The sequence below is a fragment of the Heterodontus francisci genome, chromosome 9 (assembly GCF_036365525.1).
Source record: "Heterodontus francisci isolate sHetFra1 chromosome 9, sHetFra1.hap1, whole genome shotgun sequence".
Taxonomy (NCBI): domain Eukaryota; kingdom Metazoa; phylum Chordata; class Chondrichthyes; order Heterodontiformes; family Heterodontidae; genus Heterodontus; species Heterodontus francisci.
Window position 1 is genome coordinate 1,690,606 of NC_090379.1, and position 17,630 is coordinate 1,708,235.

General features: G+C 45.1%; 1 protein-coding gene across 2 annotated transcripts in view; it reads right to left on the reverse strand.

Moving 5' to 3' along the window:
* Nucleotides 1–17,630, reverse strand: part of flvcr2a (FLVCR choline and putative heme transporter 2a) — a 347,150-nt gene that overhangs the window by 35,712 nt on the left and 293,808 nt on the right. For both annotated transcript variants that reach the window (XM_068038429.1, XM_068038428.1), the window contains exon 9: nt 3,095–3,153. In XM_068038429.1, coding sequence (XP_067894530.1) covers nt 3,095–3,153 — 59 coding nt within the window. The remainder of the gene's footprint in view (nt 1–3,094; nt 3,154–17,630) is intronic.

Consider the following 17,630-nt stretch of genomic DNA (forward strand, 5'->3'; position numbering starts at 1 on the left):
GAGCATCAACTGTTGGTTATGTGGTCAGGTTACCACATTTTGAAGGAATGCTTTGCGTAGAATAGTTGGAGAACATTGTGAGTGAAATGGATGGAATTAAATCAACAACATGGTGACTGGGAGTGGTCCATTTAACTTCAAGCCTCAGTTCCTGGGGTGTTTAGTTAGACAACAGAGGTCTATTGGAGGAACTGATTAAATACTAAGTGTCTGATGGTTGTGCCCTCTGAAAACTTCTATTCAGATCAAACACTAAGTTTGAAGTTTAATATTTGTTTACTTTTTACCCAAAAGAGCCAGTTCCAGTTTTGACTTCAGACAGGTATACCCAGAAAGTAGGTGAATCTCACTTAAAAGGAATCTGCTCAGTGAACTACATCATCAAAGGGTGCCTGGCACCAGGACGTTCCTGAGCAGCACCTAGTGCTTGGCGGTATTCAAAACTTTGCGCACATGAAATGAACAGCAGTTAATACGACCCGTCTCTCAAGCAATTGGGAGTCAACTAACCAGCAGCAAGAGTGAGAAGGTTATAAAAACAACTTGTAGAAGTGGAAATTATTCAGATCAGCTGTATGAAGATTTTCTGACAGCAGATGTGGATTACCCGAATGCTAATTTTAAGCCGGGGCAAGGTTAGGGATGGGCTGCGCATGAAGTACCCATGACAGTACCGATGAGAAGCCCTGGGCCATTTGGGAGATCACACTCCAATCTGATACCCGCGGTAATCGTTACCTGGCCAGCAAGCGGGGGACAGGAGGCCATCCACCGCTGAGGACATGAAAGAATGGGCCCTGACGTGGTGGGGTAGCAACTGGAGGAGACAGTGGTCACGGTAGATGGAGGAGGAGGGCAGGGGAGGCAATCCTCTTGGTCCACCAGGAAACTTTCAAATAATTACAAACTTTACCTCACCTGGGCCTCGCTGATACAAATCCAACATGGTAGCACTAGCAGGTCCAGGACTATGTGCGATCCCAAGTGAATAGCTTCGGGGACAGAATGATTTAACATTTTTAAATGCCTGTGGGCAGGCAGATCTGGCAGTGCCTAAAACCTGGCAGATAAACGGCAGTGGGTGGAATGGCGTCAGAACGGAGTAGGAAGCGCACGACCGCTAAATTAACCACATATCCACCCTGCTCCCACTACAGTTGGGAGTAATGGCTTGAAATCCTATGGACAATTTTCTATTTACTTTTTTAAAAAACTCATCCCCAGAGGGAATGTGAACATGGAGAATGTGGCCAATAAAACATAGCGAGAGAAACAGGCAGGAACAATCTCATGTTGTTCTGCTGGCTCCAATCTAAGTACTGCAGCTCTATAAAGTGTTTTATCAAGAACAGATTCTGCTTCCTAAGTTACTAGTCTGAATCAGCTGGTTTATGATGTTGTTGCTCAGAGCTGACTAATAAAATAATGTTTGCGGGTAAAGTTGTGAGAGCTCACAGTAGGGCAGATAAGTAATTGTAGACTCACTCTGAATTAGAATAGGCCTACAAGAGACATCAAGCAAAAGCAATCACTTTGTGCCATACACCGATTAGATTCAAACAGGTGATTTAACTCTTCCTTCCCAAAAGACTTGAACGAACCTCCTTCCTCGAGTTAGTCCCTTTTCACAACTCCACACAAAGAGTATTCCTACTTCAGAGAATAATATGAACATGTTTAGGGAGAGAGCTGTCCTTTCAGAGTCAACATTTGTCTCCTTTATTAAAGCTGTATGGATTCTGAGAAGGGTACTGTGAAGTTTGGATGTTGAACTGATCCGTCAACTGTGTGCTACCTTCACATGTCAAAATCCTGCAAGCAGGCTCAGACAGTAGCAGAACATAACTACAGGAAGTGTTTTTGTGAATCCACACCTCCCAATGCTCTCATGATGCACAATAACTATACAATTCACATTATAACTGCATTCTTTTCTCCAGACAAGAGATTTTTCTGGTCGAACCTCTGAAAGGGCTGCTTGGAAGGGATGATGGGAGATTTCAAAGCTGTGCCCTTTTGGCCTTTACAAAGGATGCAAATTTTAAAAAATGTTTATTTGAGCCTTTGCAACATCATTTAAGTCACAGAAATGCCCAGTGGCCAGCACAATATATGTGGAGACAGTAAACAGAATATGTAGCCAAGTGACAGAGTGGCACTATATCTGAATCGCTTGCTGGTTAGCGATTAAGGTGGTACAGAGAATGAGGTAGGAGTGAAGTTGGTAGCCCTGCATCTATGGCCCTGCACCGTTTTAATAGGAAGCATGCCTGAAAGGAGATGAAGGAAGAGGACTCGCAGGCACAGTTGACCACAACTACTGGTACTGCCACGATGCACATTTGCTGCCGGATGTCCTTACAGCAAGTGACAGAGCTCTGAAACCACCCGTCTGCTTATCCCCAAAGCCCATTCAGTCAGCTTCAGAGAGGTATTGACAGGTAGATGTGCCTGTGGCGCTGAATGTGGAGGGAAGGTGGGCACAGCCTATCTCTTGTGACTTATTTGCATCCCTTCATTTTTCTCTTCAAAAAAAAAACAAGGGAGATTGCTACTGGAAAAGTCCGTGTCCCAAAACCTCCTGGCCAGTTCTGGACACTCAGCCTCCTGACTAACTAAATATAAACTGGAAAATAGGGTTCAGAATAATTTTAAAAATGCTGTTCTAAATTTAACTTGAGGGCCTTTAAATTCATTTTCATGAACAGCACACTCACCAGTCCCTTTTATTTGGTGGCGTAAGTGTTGAGAAATTGCATAGATGATTAAATTATATCATTTTAATATAATCAGTCGCAAGTTGGTAAAATTCAAAGGGCAGAAATTTGGCATATGGATCTCCACCCATTTTGTGTCCAGGGTTACGGGGAGAAGACGAGGGAATGGAACTGAGGGATTTGCTCTTTCAGAGGGCCAGTGCGGACACGATGGGCCGAATGGCCTCCTTCTGCACTGTAACGATTCTGTGAATTAGGCATAACCAGCTGGAAAATCTATTCCCTGTTTCTTTTGAGAGAATTCCACAGGATGTATTTTACCCAAGCAAAACCAAGCATACCTGACGCATGAAGGCTGGAAGCAGAGTTTTACTCACCGTGTCCTGTGCTGCCTGCAGGTTTGCCTTCTGTCTCCTGAGGTCCGATTTAATTATTGCTGTTAAATCAAAGAGTTACATTGTTAATTCATTTTTCATTCCTTTTCTCTGCTCCCTGTTCTTCCTCCTTACCAAAAATAAAAATGCAAAATCAGAAATAGTGATCCTGAAGTAATCCAGCCCCAACACAGAGTAATCCCAGAGCATTTTGGCACCACTGTGACCCTGGAGCACCAACACCGAGTAATCCTGGAGCCTTCTTTGGCCTCCTTATCTCGAGAGACAATGGGTAAGAGCCTGGAGGTGGTCAGTGGTGTGTGGAGCAGCACCTGGAGTGGCTATAAAGGCCAATTCCAGAGTGACAGACTCTTCCACAGGTGCTGCAGAGAAATTTGATTGTCGGGGCTGTTACACAGTTGGCAATCCCAGGGCATTTTGGCACCACTGTGACCCTGGAGCACCAACACCGAGTAATCCTAGAATAATCCGTTATTAAAACAGAGCACTATGCTGCTAGCTCAAAGTGGTAGAGCTGACTGATTCTGGAGTTATTCAGCACTAATATTAAGAAAGTGCAACACAGGCCTGGTACCCTTAATAGATTCAATGAACAAAATGTCCAATCAATGCAGAGCAACAATCAAAGCAAAAAGAACAATGTAATCAAAACAGTGGAATGTCAGTGGGAGGAAGTTCTAATGAAGCTGTCTCGTGTTTCAATCAGGTCACACAGAGAGTGCATATCCCAGTACTGGCTGGTCACTGAGACAGCCTTGAAAACAGTGTGAAGATACTGAGGTCTGACAAGGGGTAAGACCAGAGAGTCCAGGGCTTGTCAGCCTTGAGAAAACAGAAAGATGATCCTGTAGAAGTATACAAGATTATAAACAGTATACAAAAGGTATATCTTAAAAATTACTCTCATTAACTTGCAAGAGTAGGGCAAGGGCATTAGGAAGGCGAGGCAAACACATACCAGGAAGGTTTTCTTTACACACGGTGATCAACTATCACTTTACATAAAGAATGGTTAGAATGCGGCACTTGCTACAAGGGGTGGCTGAAGCAGATACTTTTGACACATTTAAAGGGAGGCTTAATGCATACATGAAAAGGGAATAGAGGGATACGGGGGCAGGGTGCGAATAGAGGGATACGGGGGCAGGGTGCGATTAGAGGGATACGGGGGCAGGGTGCGAATAGAGGGATACGGGGGCAGGGTGCGAATAGAGGGATACGGGGGCAGGGTGCGAATAGAGGGATACGGGGGCAGGGTGCGAATAGAGGGATACGGGGGCAGGGTGCGAATAGAGGGATACGGGGGCAGGGTGCGAATAGAGGGATACGGGGGCAGGGTGCGAATAGAGGGATACGGGGGCAGGGTGCGAATAGAGGGATACAGGGGCAGGGTGCGAATAGAGGGATACGGGCACCAGGTGGGAACAGTATTCATGGTGGAGGACTCTTGTACCATCCCAATAGTAACAGGAAATGCAGAGGTTATAGAAAGGGAGGAACTTAGAACAATCATCATCACTAGTGCAAAAGTACTGAGCAAACTATTGGGATTGAAGGCAGACAAGTCCCCAGGGCCTGATGGCCTACATCCTAGGGTCTTAAAGGAAGTGGCAGCAGAGATAGTGGATCCATTGGTTAGTGGCGCAGTGGTTAGCACCGCAGCCTCACAGCTCCAGTGACCCGGGTTCAATTCTGGTTACTGCCTGTGTGGAGTTTGCAAGTTCTCCCTGTGTCTGCGTGGGTTTTCTCCGGGTGCTCCGGTTTCCTCCCACAAGCCAAAAGACTTGCAGGTTGGTAGGTAAATTGGCCAATATAAATTGCCCCTAAAATAGGTAGGTGGTAGGGAAATATAGGGACAGGTGGGGATGTGGTAGGAATATGGGATTAGTGTAGGATTAGTATAAATGGGTCGGCACAGACTCGGTGGGCCGAAGGGCTTGTTTCAGTGCTGTATCTCTAAACTAAACTAAACATTCTCTGGATGTAGGAAAGGTTCCAGTGGATTGGAAAATGCTAATATAACACCCTTATTCAAAAAGGGAGGGAGGCAGAAAGTAGGAAACTACAAACCAGTTAGTTTAACATCTGTCGTTGGGAAATTGTTAGAATCCATTATTAAGGCAGTAATAACAGGACATTTAGAAAGTCAAAACGCAATCCATCAGAGTCAGCATGGGTATTATGAAGGGTAAATCATGTTTGACTAATTTGCCAGAGTTCTTCGAAGATGTAACAAGTAAAGTGGATAATGGGGATCCTGTAGATGTAGTTTATCTGGACTTCCAGAAGGCATTTGATAAGGTGCCGCACAAAAGGTTAATACACAAGGTAAGTTCACATGGGGTTAGGGGCAATTTATTAGCTTGGATAGAAGATTGGCTAACCAACAGAAAACAGAGAGTCTGGATAAATGGGTCTTCTTCTGGTTGGCAAGATGTAACTAGTGGGGTGCCACAGGGTTCAGTCCTCGGGCCCCAACTATTTACAATCTATATTAATGACTTGGATGCAGGGATAGAAGGTACTATAGCCAAATTTGCAGATGACACTAAAATAAGTGGGATAGTAAGTTGCAATAAAGAAATAAGAAATTTACAAATGGATATGGATAGGTTAGGTGAATGGGCCAAAATCTGGCAGATGGATTTTAACGTGGATAAGTGTGAGGTTATCTATTTTGGTTAGAAGAATAGAAAGGCAAATTATTATCTAAATGGAGAGAAACTTCAGAGTGCTTTGGTGCAGAGGGATCTGGGTGTCCTTGTGCATGAATCGCAGAAAACTAGTTTGCAGGTACAGCAGGTGATAAGGAAGGCAATTGGAATTTTGGCATTTATTGCTAAAGGAATAGAGTATAAAAGTAGGGAAGTGTTGCTGCAACTGTGCAAGGCATTAGTGAGACTGCACCTGGAGTATTGTGTACAGTTTTGGTCCCCTTACTTGAGGAGGGATGTAGTTGCATTGGAGGCAGTTCAGAGGAGGTTCACTAGTCTGATTCCAGACATGAGGGGTTTGTCTTATGAAGAGCAGTTGGCAGCAGGAAGGAGTGATATTGAGTGGGACCGGCAGTTTAAAAGTGCAGCGACTGCGGGAAGGAGCAATACTGAGTGGGACCAGCACAGGGAGTGGAGAGCAGGCGAGGCACGCGGTGCTTTGAAAAAAAAGTCAACAGTGACATCACAGGAAAGCTGCAAGGTGATTGGTTGGTGAGTAACTGCTGTTAGGGAATAGCTCTAAATAACTGGCTTTCTAACTAAGGTAAGAAAGGTCTACAGTTTATTTTCATATATAGTAAATAGCGTTTTTTAGGGAGTTCTGTAGTAACTAGGACCAGGGAAGAAGGGCCCTAGAGCAATTGATATTAAGCATCTTCCAAAGGGTTTAATTTAAAGGGTTAAGTCATGGCAGGAGAGCTCAAAGCTGTGGTGTGCTCCTCGTGCTCCATGTGCTCCATGTCGGAAGCTGGGAACAATTCCCAATGTCCGGGACCAGCACGTGTGCAGGAAGTGTCTCCAGTTGCAGCTCCTGGAAGCCCGGTTTCAGAGCTGGAGCGTCGGCTGGGGACACTGTGGAGCATCCGCGAGGCGGAGAATATCGTGGATATAGAGGTGGTCACACCGCAGGCTCAGACTCCACAGGCACGAAGGGAATGGGTGACCACCAGGCAGAGCAAGAGGACAAGGCAGGCAGTGCAGGAATCTCCTGTGGTTATTCCCCTGCAAAACAGATATACTGCTTTGGATACTGTTGGGAGCAATGGCCTCTCAGGGGAAAGCAGCAACAGCCCAACTCGTTGCACCGCGGTTGGCTCTGCTGCACAGGGGAGGAGTAAAAAGTGTGGGAATGCAATAGTTATAGGGGATTCAATTGTAAGGGGAATAGACAGGCGTTTCTGTGGCTGCAAACAAGACTCTAGGATGTTATGTTGCCTCCCTGGTGTTAAGGTCAAGGATGTCTCAGAGCTGTTACAGGACATTCTGAAGGGGGAGGGTGAACAGCCAGTGTTCGTGGTACACATTGGTTCAAATGACATAGGTAAAAAAAAGGATGAGGTCCTAAAAGCAGAATATAGGGAGTTAGGAAGTAAGTTGAAAAGTAGGACCTCAAAAGGTAGTGATCTCAGGATTACTACCAGTGCCACGTACTAGTCAGAGTAGAAATAGCAGGAGATATCGGATGAATATGTGGCTGAAGAGATGGTGTGAGGGGGAGGGTTTTAGATTTCTGGGACATTGGGACCGATTCTGGGGGAGGTGGGACCAGCACAAACTGGACGGGTTACACCTGGGCAGGACCGCAACTGATGTCCGAGAGGGAGTATTTGCGAGAGTGGTTGGGGAGGGTTTAAACTCAAATGGCAGGGGGATGGGAACCTTTGGAAGGAGTCAGGGGAGGGGGGAATCAAAGACAAGAACAAAAGACAGTAAGGGGAATAAGAAAAGTGATAGGCAAAGAAATCAAGGGCCAGAATCAAACAGGGACACAGTGAAAAGTATTGGGAAGAGGACAAGTAATGTTAAAAAGACAAGCCTTAAGGCTTTGTGCCTTAACACATGTAGCATTCACAAAAAAGTGGATGAATTAATCACGCAAATAGATGAAAACGGGTATGATATAGTCGGGATTGCGGAGACATGGCTGCAGGGTGACCAGGGATGGGAAATGAACATCCAGGGGTATTCAGTATTTAGGAAGGACAGACAAAAAGTAAAAAGTAACAGTTACATTGCTGGTTAAAGAGGAAATTAACGCAATAGTGAGGAAGGATATTAGCTCTGACGATGTGGAATCTGTACGGGTAGGGCTGAAAAACACTAAGGGGCAAAAAACATTAGTGGGGGTTGAAAAAGACCCCCAAACTATAGAGGTGATGTTGGGAATGGCATTAAACGGGAAATTAGAGATGCCTGCGATAAAGGAACATCTGTAATTATGGGTGACTTTCATCTGCATATAGATTGGGCAAATCAAATAAGTCACAATACTTTAGAGGAGGAATTTTTGGAGTGTATATGGGATGGTTTTCTGGACCAATACGTTGAGGAGCCAACTAGCGAACAGGCCATCCTAGACTGGGTATTGTGTAATGAGAGAGGAATAATTGACAATCTAGTGCGAGACCTCTTGGGGATGAGCGACCATAATATGATAGAATTCTTCATCAAGATGGAGAGTGACGTAGTTGATTCTGAGACTAGGATCCTGAATCTTAATAAAGGAAACTACGAAGGTATGAGGCACGAGTTGGTTATGATGGATTGGGAAACGTTACTTAAAGGGATGACAGTGGATAGGTAATGGCAATCATTCAAAGAGCGCATGGATGAACTGCAACAATTGTTTATTCCTGTCTTGTGCAAAAAAATAAAACGGGAAAGGTAACCAAACCATGGCTTACAAGGGAAATTAGAGATAGCATTAGATCCAAGGAAGAGGCATACAAATTCGCCAGAAAAAACAGACCTGAGGATTGGGAGCAGTTTAGAATTCAGCAAAGGAGGACCAAGGGATTGATTAAGAAGGGGAAAATAGAGTACGAAAGTAAGCTTGCAGGGAACATAAAAACTGACTGTAAAAGTTTCTATCGGTATGTGAAAAGAAAAAGATTGGTGAAGACAAATATAGGTCCCTTACAGTCAGAAACAGGGGAATTTATTATGGGCAACAAAGAAATGGCTGACCAACTAAATGCATACCTTGGTTCTGTCTTCACAAAGAACACAAATATCATACCAGAAATGTTGGGGAACACAGGGCTTATTGAGAGAGAGGAACTGAAGGAAATCAGTATTAGTAGAGATATGTTGTTGGGGAAATTGATGGGATTGAAGGCCGATATATCCCCAGGGCCTGATAATATACATCCCAGAGTACTTAAAGAAGTGACCCTAGAAATAGTGGATGCATTGGTGGTCATCTTCCAAGATTCTACAGACTCTGGAACAGTTTCTATAGATTGGAGGGTAGCTAATGTAACCCCACTATTTAAAAAGGGAGGCAGAGAGAAAGCAGGGAATTATAGACCAGTCAGCCTGATGTTGGTAGTGGGGAAAATTCTAGAGTCCATTATCAAACATTTTATAGCAGAGCACTTGGAGAACAGTGGTAGAATCGGACTTATGAAAGGGAAATCATGCTTGACAAATCTACTAGAATTCTTCGAGGATGTAACTAGTAGAGTTGATGAGGGGGAGCCAGTGGATGTGGTTTATTTGGACTTTCAGAAGGCTTTCGACAAAGTCCCACATAAGAGAATAGTGTGTAAAATTAAAGCGCATGGGATTGGGGGTAGTGTATTGCGATGGATAGAAAATTGTTTGGCAGACAGGAAACAAAGAGTAGGGATAAATGGGTCTTTTTCCAAATGGCAGGCAGTGACCAGTGGGGTACCGCAGGGATCGGTGCTAGGACCCCAGCTATTCACAATATATAGTAAAGATTTAGATGAGGGAGCTAAATGTAATATCTCCAAATTTTCAGATGACACAAAACTGGGTGGGAGGGTGAGTTGTGAGGAGGATGCAGAGAGGTTTCAGGGTGATTTGGACAAGTTGAGTGAGTGGGCTAATGCATGGCAGATGCAGTATAATGTGGATAAATGTGAGGTTATCCACTTTGGTAGCAAAAACAAGAAGGCAGATTATTATCTGAATGGCTATAAACTGAGAGAGGGGAATATGCAGCGAGACCTGGGTGTTCTCGTACACCAGTCGCTGAAGGTAAGCATGCAGGTGCAACAGGCGGTAAAAAGGGCAAATGGTATGTTGGCCTTCATAGCGAGAGGATTCGAGTACAGGAGCAGGGATCTCTTACTGCAATTATACAGGGCTTTGGTGAGGCCACACCTGGAATATTGTGTGCAATTTTGGTCTCCTTATCTGAGGAAGGATGTTCTTGTGAAACAGGGAATGCAGCGAAGGTTTACCAGACTGATTCCTAGGATGGTGGGACTGACGTATGAGCAGAGATTGAGTCGGTTAGGATTATATTCGCTGGAGTTCAGAAGAGTGAGGGGGGATCTCATAGAAACCTATAAAATTCTAACAGGACTTGACAGGGTAGATGCAGGAAGGATGTTCTCGATGGTGGGGGAGTCCAGAACCAGGGGTTGTACTCTAAGGATACTGGATAAACCTTTCAGGACTGAGATGAGGAGAAATTTCTTCACCCAGAGATTGGTGAGCCTGTGGAATTCGCCACCACAGAAAGCAGTTGAGGCCAAAACATTGTATGTTTTCAAGGAGGAGTTAGATATAGCTCTTGAGTCTAAAGGGATCAAAGGGTATGGGGGGAAAGCGGGAACAGGTTATTGAGTTGGATGATCAGCCATGATCATAATGAATGGCGGAGCAGACTCGAAGGGCCGAATGGCCTACTCCTGCTCCTATTTTCAATGTGTGAGATTGAGCAGTTTAGGCCTTTACTCTCTCGCGTTTATAAGAATGAGAGGAGATTTAAATGAGGTATATCAGTTGATTATTAAGGGCATTGACAAAGTAGACGTAGAGAGGATGTTTCCTCTGGTGGGGCAATCTAGAACCAGAGGTCATAGTTTTAGGAAAAGAGGTAGCAGATTTAAAACGGAGATGAGGAGAAATTATTTTTTAAAAATTCATTCATGGGATGGGGGATCACTGGCTAGGCCAGCATTTATTGCCCATCCCTAATTGCCCTTGAGAAGGTGGTGGTGAGCTGCCTTCTTGAACCGCTGCAGTCCATGTGGGGTAGGTACACCCACAGTGCTGTTAGGAAGGGGGTTCCAGGATTTTGACCCAGCAACAGTGAAGGAACAGCCATAGAGAACAAAGAACAAAGAACAGTACAGCACAGGAACAGGCCTTTCGGCCCTCCAAGCCTGCGCCGATCTTGATGCCTGCCAAAACTAACACCTTTTGCACTTCCGGGGCCCATATCCCTCTATTCCCTTCCTATTCATATATTTGTCAAGATGTCTCTTAAACGTCGCTATCGTATCTGCTTCCACCACATCCCCTGGCAGCAAGTTCCAGGCACTCACCACCCTCTGTGTAAAAAACTTGCCTTGCACATCCCCTCTAAACTTTGCCCCTTGCACCTTAAACCTATGTCCCCTAGTAACTGACTCTTCCACCCTGGGAAAAAGCTTCTGACTATCCACTCTGTCCATGCCGCTCATAACTTTGTAAACCTCTATCATGTCGCCCCTCCACCTCCGTCGTTCCAGTGAAAACAATCCGAGTTTTTCCAACCTCTCCTCATAGCTAATGCCCTCCAGACCAGGCAACATCCTGGTAAACCTCCTTTGTACCCTCTCCAAAGCCTCCACGTCCTACTGGTAGTGTGGCGAACAGAATTGCACGCAATATTCTAAGTGTGGCCTAACTAACGTTCTGTACAGCTGCAACATGACTTGCCAATTTTTATACTCTATGCCCCGACCGATGAAGGCAAGCATGCCGTATGCCTTCTTGACTACCTTATCCACCTGCGTTGCCACTTTCAGTGACCTGTGGACCTGTACGCCCAGATCTCTCTGCCTGTCAATACTCCTAAGGGTTCTGCCATTTACTGTATACCTCCCACCTGCATTAGACCTTCCAAAATGCATTACCTCACATTTGTCCAGATTAAACGGGTATAGTTCTAAGTCAGGATGGTGTGTGACTTGGAGGTGAACTTGCAGGTGGTGGTGTTCCCATGCATTTGCTGCCCTTGTCCTTCTAGTTGGTAGAGGTCGCAAGTTTGGAAGGTGCTGTCTAAGGAGCCTTGGTGCATTGCTGCAGTGCATCTTGTAGATGGTACACACTGCTGCCACTGTGCGTCGGTGGTGGAGGGAGTGAATGTTTGTAGATGGGGTGCCAATCAAGCGGGCTGATTTGTCCTGGATGGTGTCGAGCTTCTTGAGTGTTGTTGGAGCTGCACCCATCCAGGCAAGTGGAGAGTATTCCATCACACTCCTGACTTGTGTCTTGTAGATGGTGGACAGGCTTTGGGGAGTCAGGAGGTGAGTTACTCGCCACAGGATTCCTAGCCTCTGACCTGCTCTTGTAGCTACGGTATCTATATTGCTACTCCAGTTCAGTTTCTGGTCAATAGTAACCCCCAGGATGTTGATAGTGGGGGATTCAGTGATGGTAATGCCACTGAATGTCAAGGGGAGATGGTTAGATTCTCTCAACTTGGAGACGGTCATTGCCTGGCACTTGTGTGGTGCTAATGTTATTTGCCATTTATCAGCCCAAGCCTGGATATTGTCCAAGTCTTGCTACATTTCTACACGGACTACTTCAGTATCTGAGGGGTCGCGAATGGTGCTTTTCTCAAAAGGTCGTGAGCCTGTGGAATTCACTACCCCAGAATGCAGTGGATGCCGGGACATTGAGTAAATTTAAGGAGGAGATAGATTTTTAATTAGTAAATGATTGAAGGGTTATGGAGAAGAGGCAGGAAAGTGGAGTTGAGGCCGAGATGAGATCAGCCATGATTGCATTGAATGGCGGAGCAGGCTCGAGGGGCTGAATTGCCTACTCCTGCTCCTAGTTCTTATGTTCTTCTGATACGGGGGCCAAGTGGGAATAGAGGGTAGGGAGGCAGGTTGGGAATAGAGGGATACGGGGACAGGGTGGGATTCGTGGGATAAGGGGGCAGGGTGGGAAGCTGAAATAAGAGTGGGAGAAGGTTAGTGTAAATTAAACAGCAGCACAGAGCAGTTGCACCAAATGGTCTCTTTCTGTGTAGATTCTACATTCCAGATTTTGTGGTAAAATGATGTTGAAACGGTCAGTGCCATTACTCCTTTGAAACTGACAACTACTTCTGCAGTTCATACGTGTATAATTGAACAGCTGTCAGTGACTACGCTTCTCCTTAGGGTCAGCGGCTGAATTCCCTGCACACTGCAGTCAATTTGAAAGCACTAAACCGACGGCAATTTGGCCTTTTATGCTATAATATCACTGTTAATAACCTCCAAAACAGTTATGCCTTTAATGAGGTGTAACCGGATTTTTAAGAGCTTTGTAAGTTATAACTGGAAAACTAATTTTACATTTGAGTAATGCCAATTTTTCCCATTCCAATAAAAAATCCACATTTTCATATAGTATTTTAAAAAGTTTCATATCTCAGCTTCTAATGTTTATGTCTCAATCATTTTTCGCTCAGTAAATTTAATAAAAATGAAGGATAATCAGTGCATTTTACTTCCTGACTTGCTGTTTCTAAGAATAATTCTTAGAAATTCTTAGCTGCTTATCCTGCTTGATGATGTCACTGTTGGATGCCTGGAAATCCCCTTGACTTGGCGCCAGATTCAAACTAATGTCAGGAAAGGTGAAATCCACACCACAGAGATCGCTAGATCTTTGTGGGCAGCTTTCTTTGAGATCAGTGGCGAACGCTGTCATTTCGCCACTGAATGTAAAACCCAGGCCAATGTAATTCTAGAAGGCAGGAAAAGAAACAGGCTCTGTTGCAATAAGGGATTAAAAAAAAACACCAAAAGGACAAAGGGTAGTAACAAACTAAATCAGAGAAAAGAATATATATTATGGGCAGAATTTTAACTCACTGAAAATCCATTCACTTGCAGTGAGTTAAAATTGGGTCAACATTCAAAAAGTTTGGAGTCAGGATTGTGTGGAGTGCATGTGAATGTACAAAGTATTTAAACAAAACTGGAGAGTTAGAAGCATTAACAACTATGGAAAGATGTGATATAGTCGCTACAATGGAGACAGTTTAGACGCGATGGGAACTTAATATTCCTGGTTAAAACTTTTTCAAGTGAGGAAGAGTAAAAGAGGTGTGTGGTGGCGGGATGCTTTGAGTAAATGTTGCTTCAATCACAGCTCCAGACTTTATGGATCCTAGGGGGTTGTGTTAAGACAGAATCCTTACAGATACTCAGAAATAGGAAAGGAAATGGTATAATATGCAGTTTTCAGTAGATCTGCAGAGAATTCAGAGAGCTGATAAAAGAACAAGGCAACACTGGGTGATTTGAATTATCCCAAGATAGACATCAATTAAAGTAATGCAAATTGTCAATGTCTCCAGTCTGACAAGCAAAGAAGCATTGCTAGATTCTGGGACCTGAAGTGAGACAAGTAACTTATGTGCAAGTAGGAGAACAATTGGGAAATAGTGAGCATAACATAGATTCACTGTAAGAATAGAAATGGAGAATGAACAGTGAATGATAAGGGTTTTAGCTGAAATTAATTGGGCAGAAATGTTAGCAAGCAGATTGACAGATCAGCAATGGGAAATCTTAAATATAAGACAGAGAAAGAACAAAATAAATATATTGCTAGAGGGTGAAAAGCGGGTGTATTAAACAATAGTGTTTATTAGATAACGAGAGGAATTAAAGCTAAACTAATGGAAAAGTTAGGACTAACAATACTAAAGCTAATAATGAGGAATATAGAAAATGCAGTAGGAAGGTGAAAAGGGAGATTTGAAAGGCTAAAAAATAGGAAAAAAGACTAGCAGCTAATATAAAAAAGACTTGCATTTACATAATGCCTTTCATGAACACCACACATCTTAATTAAAGAGTAGGACCTCAAAGGTTGTAATCTCTGGGTTTCTCCGGGTGCCATGGTCCAGTGAGTATAGGAATAGGAGCATACAGATGAAAGCGTGGCTAAAAAGATGGTGCAGGAGGGAGGGCTTTAGTTTCCTGGATCACTGGGCGTGTTTCTGGCGAAGGTGGGACCTGTACAAGTTGGACAGGTTGCACCTGAACCGGAACAGGACCAACATCCTTGCTGGGAGGTATGCTAGTGCTGTTGTCGGACGGGGGGGGGGGGGGGGTAAACTAATTTGGCAGGGGGATGGGATACAGAGTGGAGGTACAGTAGGGGGTGATGTACAATCAAATTTAGAAGAGAAACTAAGGCAGTCTGGAGGGCAGAGTAAATATCGACCTGTTAAGGCACAAGCGAATAATACAAGGCTGGATTTTTTTTAATTCATTCATGGGATGTCGGCATTGCTGGCAAGGCCAGCATTTATTGCCCATCCCTAATTGCCCTTGAGAAGGTGGTAGTGAGCTGCCTTCTTGAACCGCTGCAGTCCATGTGGGGTAGGTACACCCACAGTGCTGTTAGGAAGGGAGTTCCAGGATTTTGACCCAGCGACAGTGAAGGAACGGCGATATAGTTCCAAGTCAGGATGGTGTGTGGCTTGGAGGGGAACTTCAGGTGGTGGTGTTCCCATGCATTTGCTGCCCTTGTCCTAGTTGGTAGAGGTTGCGGGTTTGGAAGGTACTGTCTAAGGAGCCTTAGTGCATTGCTGCAGTGCATCTTGTAGATGGTACACACTGCTGCTACTGTGTGTCGGTGGTGGAGGGAGTGAATGTTTGTGGATGGGGTGCCAATCAAGCGGGCTGCTTGTCCTGGCCGGTGTTAAGCTGCTTGAGTGTTGTTGGAGCTGCGCCCAACCAGGTGTGACTTGTGCCTTGTAGATGGTGGACAGGCTTTGGGGAGTCAGGAGAAGAGTTACTCACCGCAGGATTCCTAGCCTCAGACCTGCTCTTGTAGCCATGGTATTTATATGGCTACTCCAGTTCAGTTTCTGGTCAATGGTAACCCCTAGGGGGATAGTGGGGGATTCAGCGATGTTAATGCCATTGTATGTCAAGGGGAGATGGTTAGATTCTCTCTTGTTGGAGATAGTCATTGCCTGGCATTTGTGTGGCATGAATGTTACTTGCCACTTATCAGCCCAAGCCTGGATATTGTCCAGGTCTTGCTGCATTTCTACATGGACTGCTTCAGTATCTGAGGGGTCGCGAATAGTGCTGAACATTGTGCAATCATCAGGGAACATCCCCACTTCTGACCTTATGATTGAAGGAAGGTCATTGATGAAGCAGTTGAAGACGGTTGGGCCTAGGACACTACCCTGAGGAACTCCGTCCTTTTGCTCAGATGATTGATCTCCAAGAACCACAATCATCTTCCTTTGTTAGGTATGACTTCAACCATCAAGAGTTTCCCCCTGATTCCCATTGACTCTAGTTTTGCTAGGGCTCGTTGATGCCATACTTGGTCAAATGCTGCCTTGATGTCAAGGGCAGTCACTCTCACCTCACCTTCTGAGTTCAGCTCTTTTCTCCATGTTTGAACCAAGGCTGTGATGAGGTCAGGAGCTGAGTGGCCCTGGCAGAACCCAAACTGAGTGTCAGTGCGCAGGTTATTGCTAAGCAAGTGCCGCTTGATGGCACTGTTGATGATACCTTCCATCACTTTACTGATGATTGGGAGTAGACTGATGGGTTGGATTTGTCCTGCTTTTTATGTGCAGGACATACCTGGGCAATTTTCCACATTGCAGGGTAGATGCCAGTGTTGTAGCTATACTGGAACAGCTTGGCTAGGGGTACGGCAAGTTAGTTTTAGTTTTAGTTTAGAGATACAGCACTGAAACAGGCCCTTCGGCCCACCGAGTCTGTGCCGACCATCAACCACCCATTTATACTAATCCTACACTAATCCCATATTCCTACCACATCCCCACCTGTCCCTATATTTCCCTACCACCTACCTATACCAGGGGCAATTTATAATGGCCAATTAACCTATCAACTTGCAAGTCTTTGGCATGTGGGAGGAAACCGGAGCACCCGGAGAAAACCCACTCAGACACAGGGAGAACTTGCAAACTCCACACAGGCAGTACCCAGAATTGAACCCGGGTCGCTGGAGCTGTGAGGCTGCGGTGCTAACCACTGCGCCACTATGCCGCCCCAAGTTCTGGAGAAAAGTCATCAGTACTATTGCCGGAATATTGTCAGGGCCCATAGCCTTTGCAGTATCCAGTGTCTTCAGACGTTCCTTGATATCACGCGGAATGAATCGAATTGGCTGAAGTCTGGCATCTGTGATGCTGGGGATTTCAGGAAGAGGCTGAGATGGATCATCAACTCAGCGCTTCTGGCTGAAGACTGTTGCAAATGCTTCAGCCTTATCTTTCACAATGATGTGCTGGGCTCCCTCATCATTGAGGATGGGTATATTTGTGGAGCCACCTCCTTCAGTTAGTTGTTTAACTGTCCACCACCATTCACGGCTGGATGTGACAGGAATGCAGAGCTTAGATTTGATTGTTGATTATGGGATTGCTTAGCTCTGTCTATTGCATGCTGCTTACGCAGTTTGGCACGCAGGTAGTCCTCTGTTGTAGCTTCACCATGTTGACATCTCATTTTGAGGTATGCCTGGTGCTGCTCCTGGCATGCCCTCCTGCACTCTTCATTGATCCAGGGTTGGTCTCCTGGCTTGATGGTAATGGTAGAATGGGAGATATGCCGGGCCATGAGGTTATTGGTTGTGGTTGAGTACAATTCTGCTGCTGCTGATGGCCCACAGCGCCTCATGGATGCCCAGTTTTGCATTGTTAGATCTGTTCGAAATCTATCCCTTTTAGCACGGTGGTAGTGCCACACACGATGGACGGTATCCTCAATGTGAAGACGGGACTTTGTCTCCACAAGGACAGTGCTGTGGTCACTCCTACCAATACTCTCATG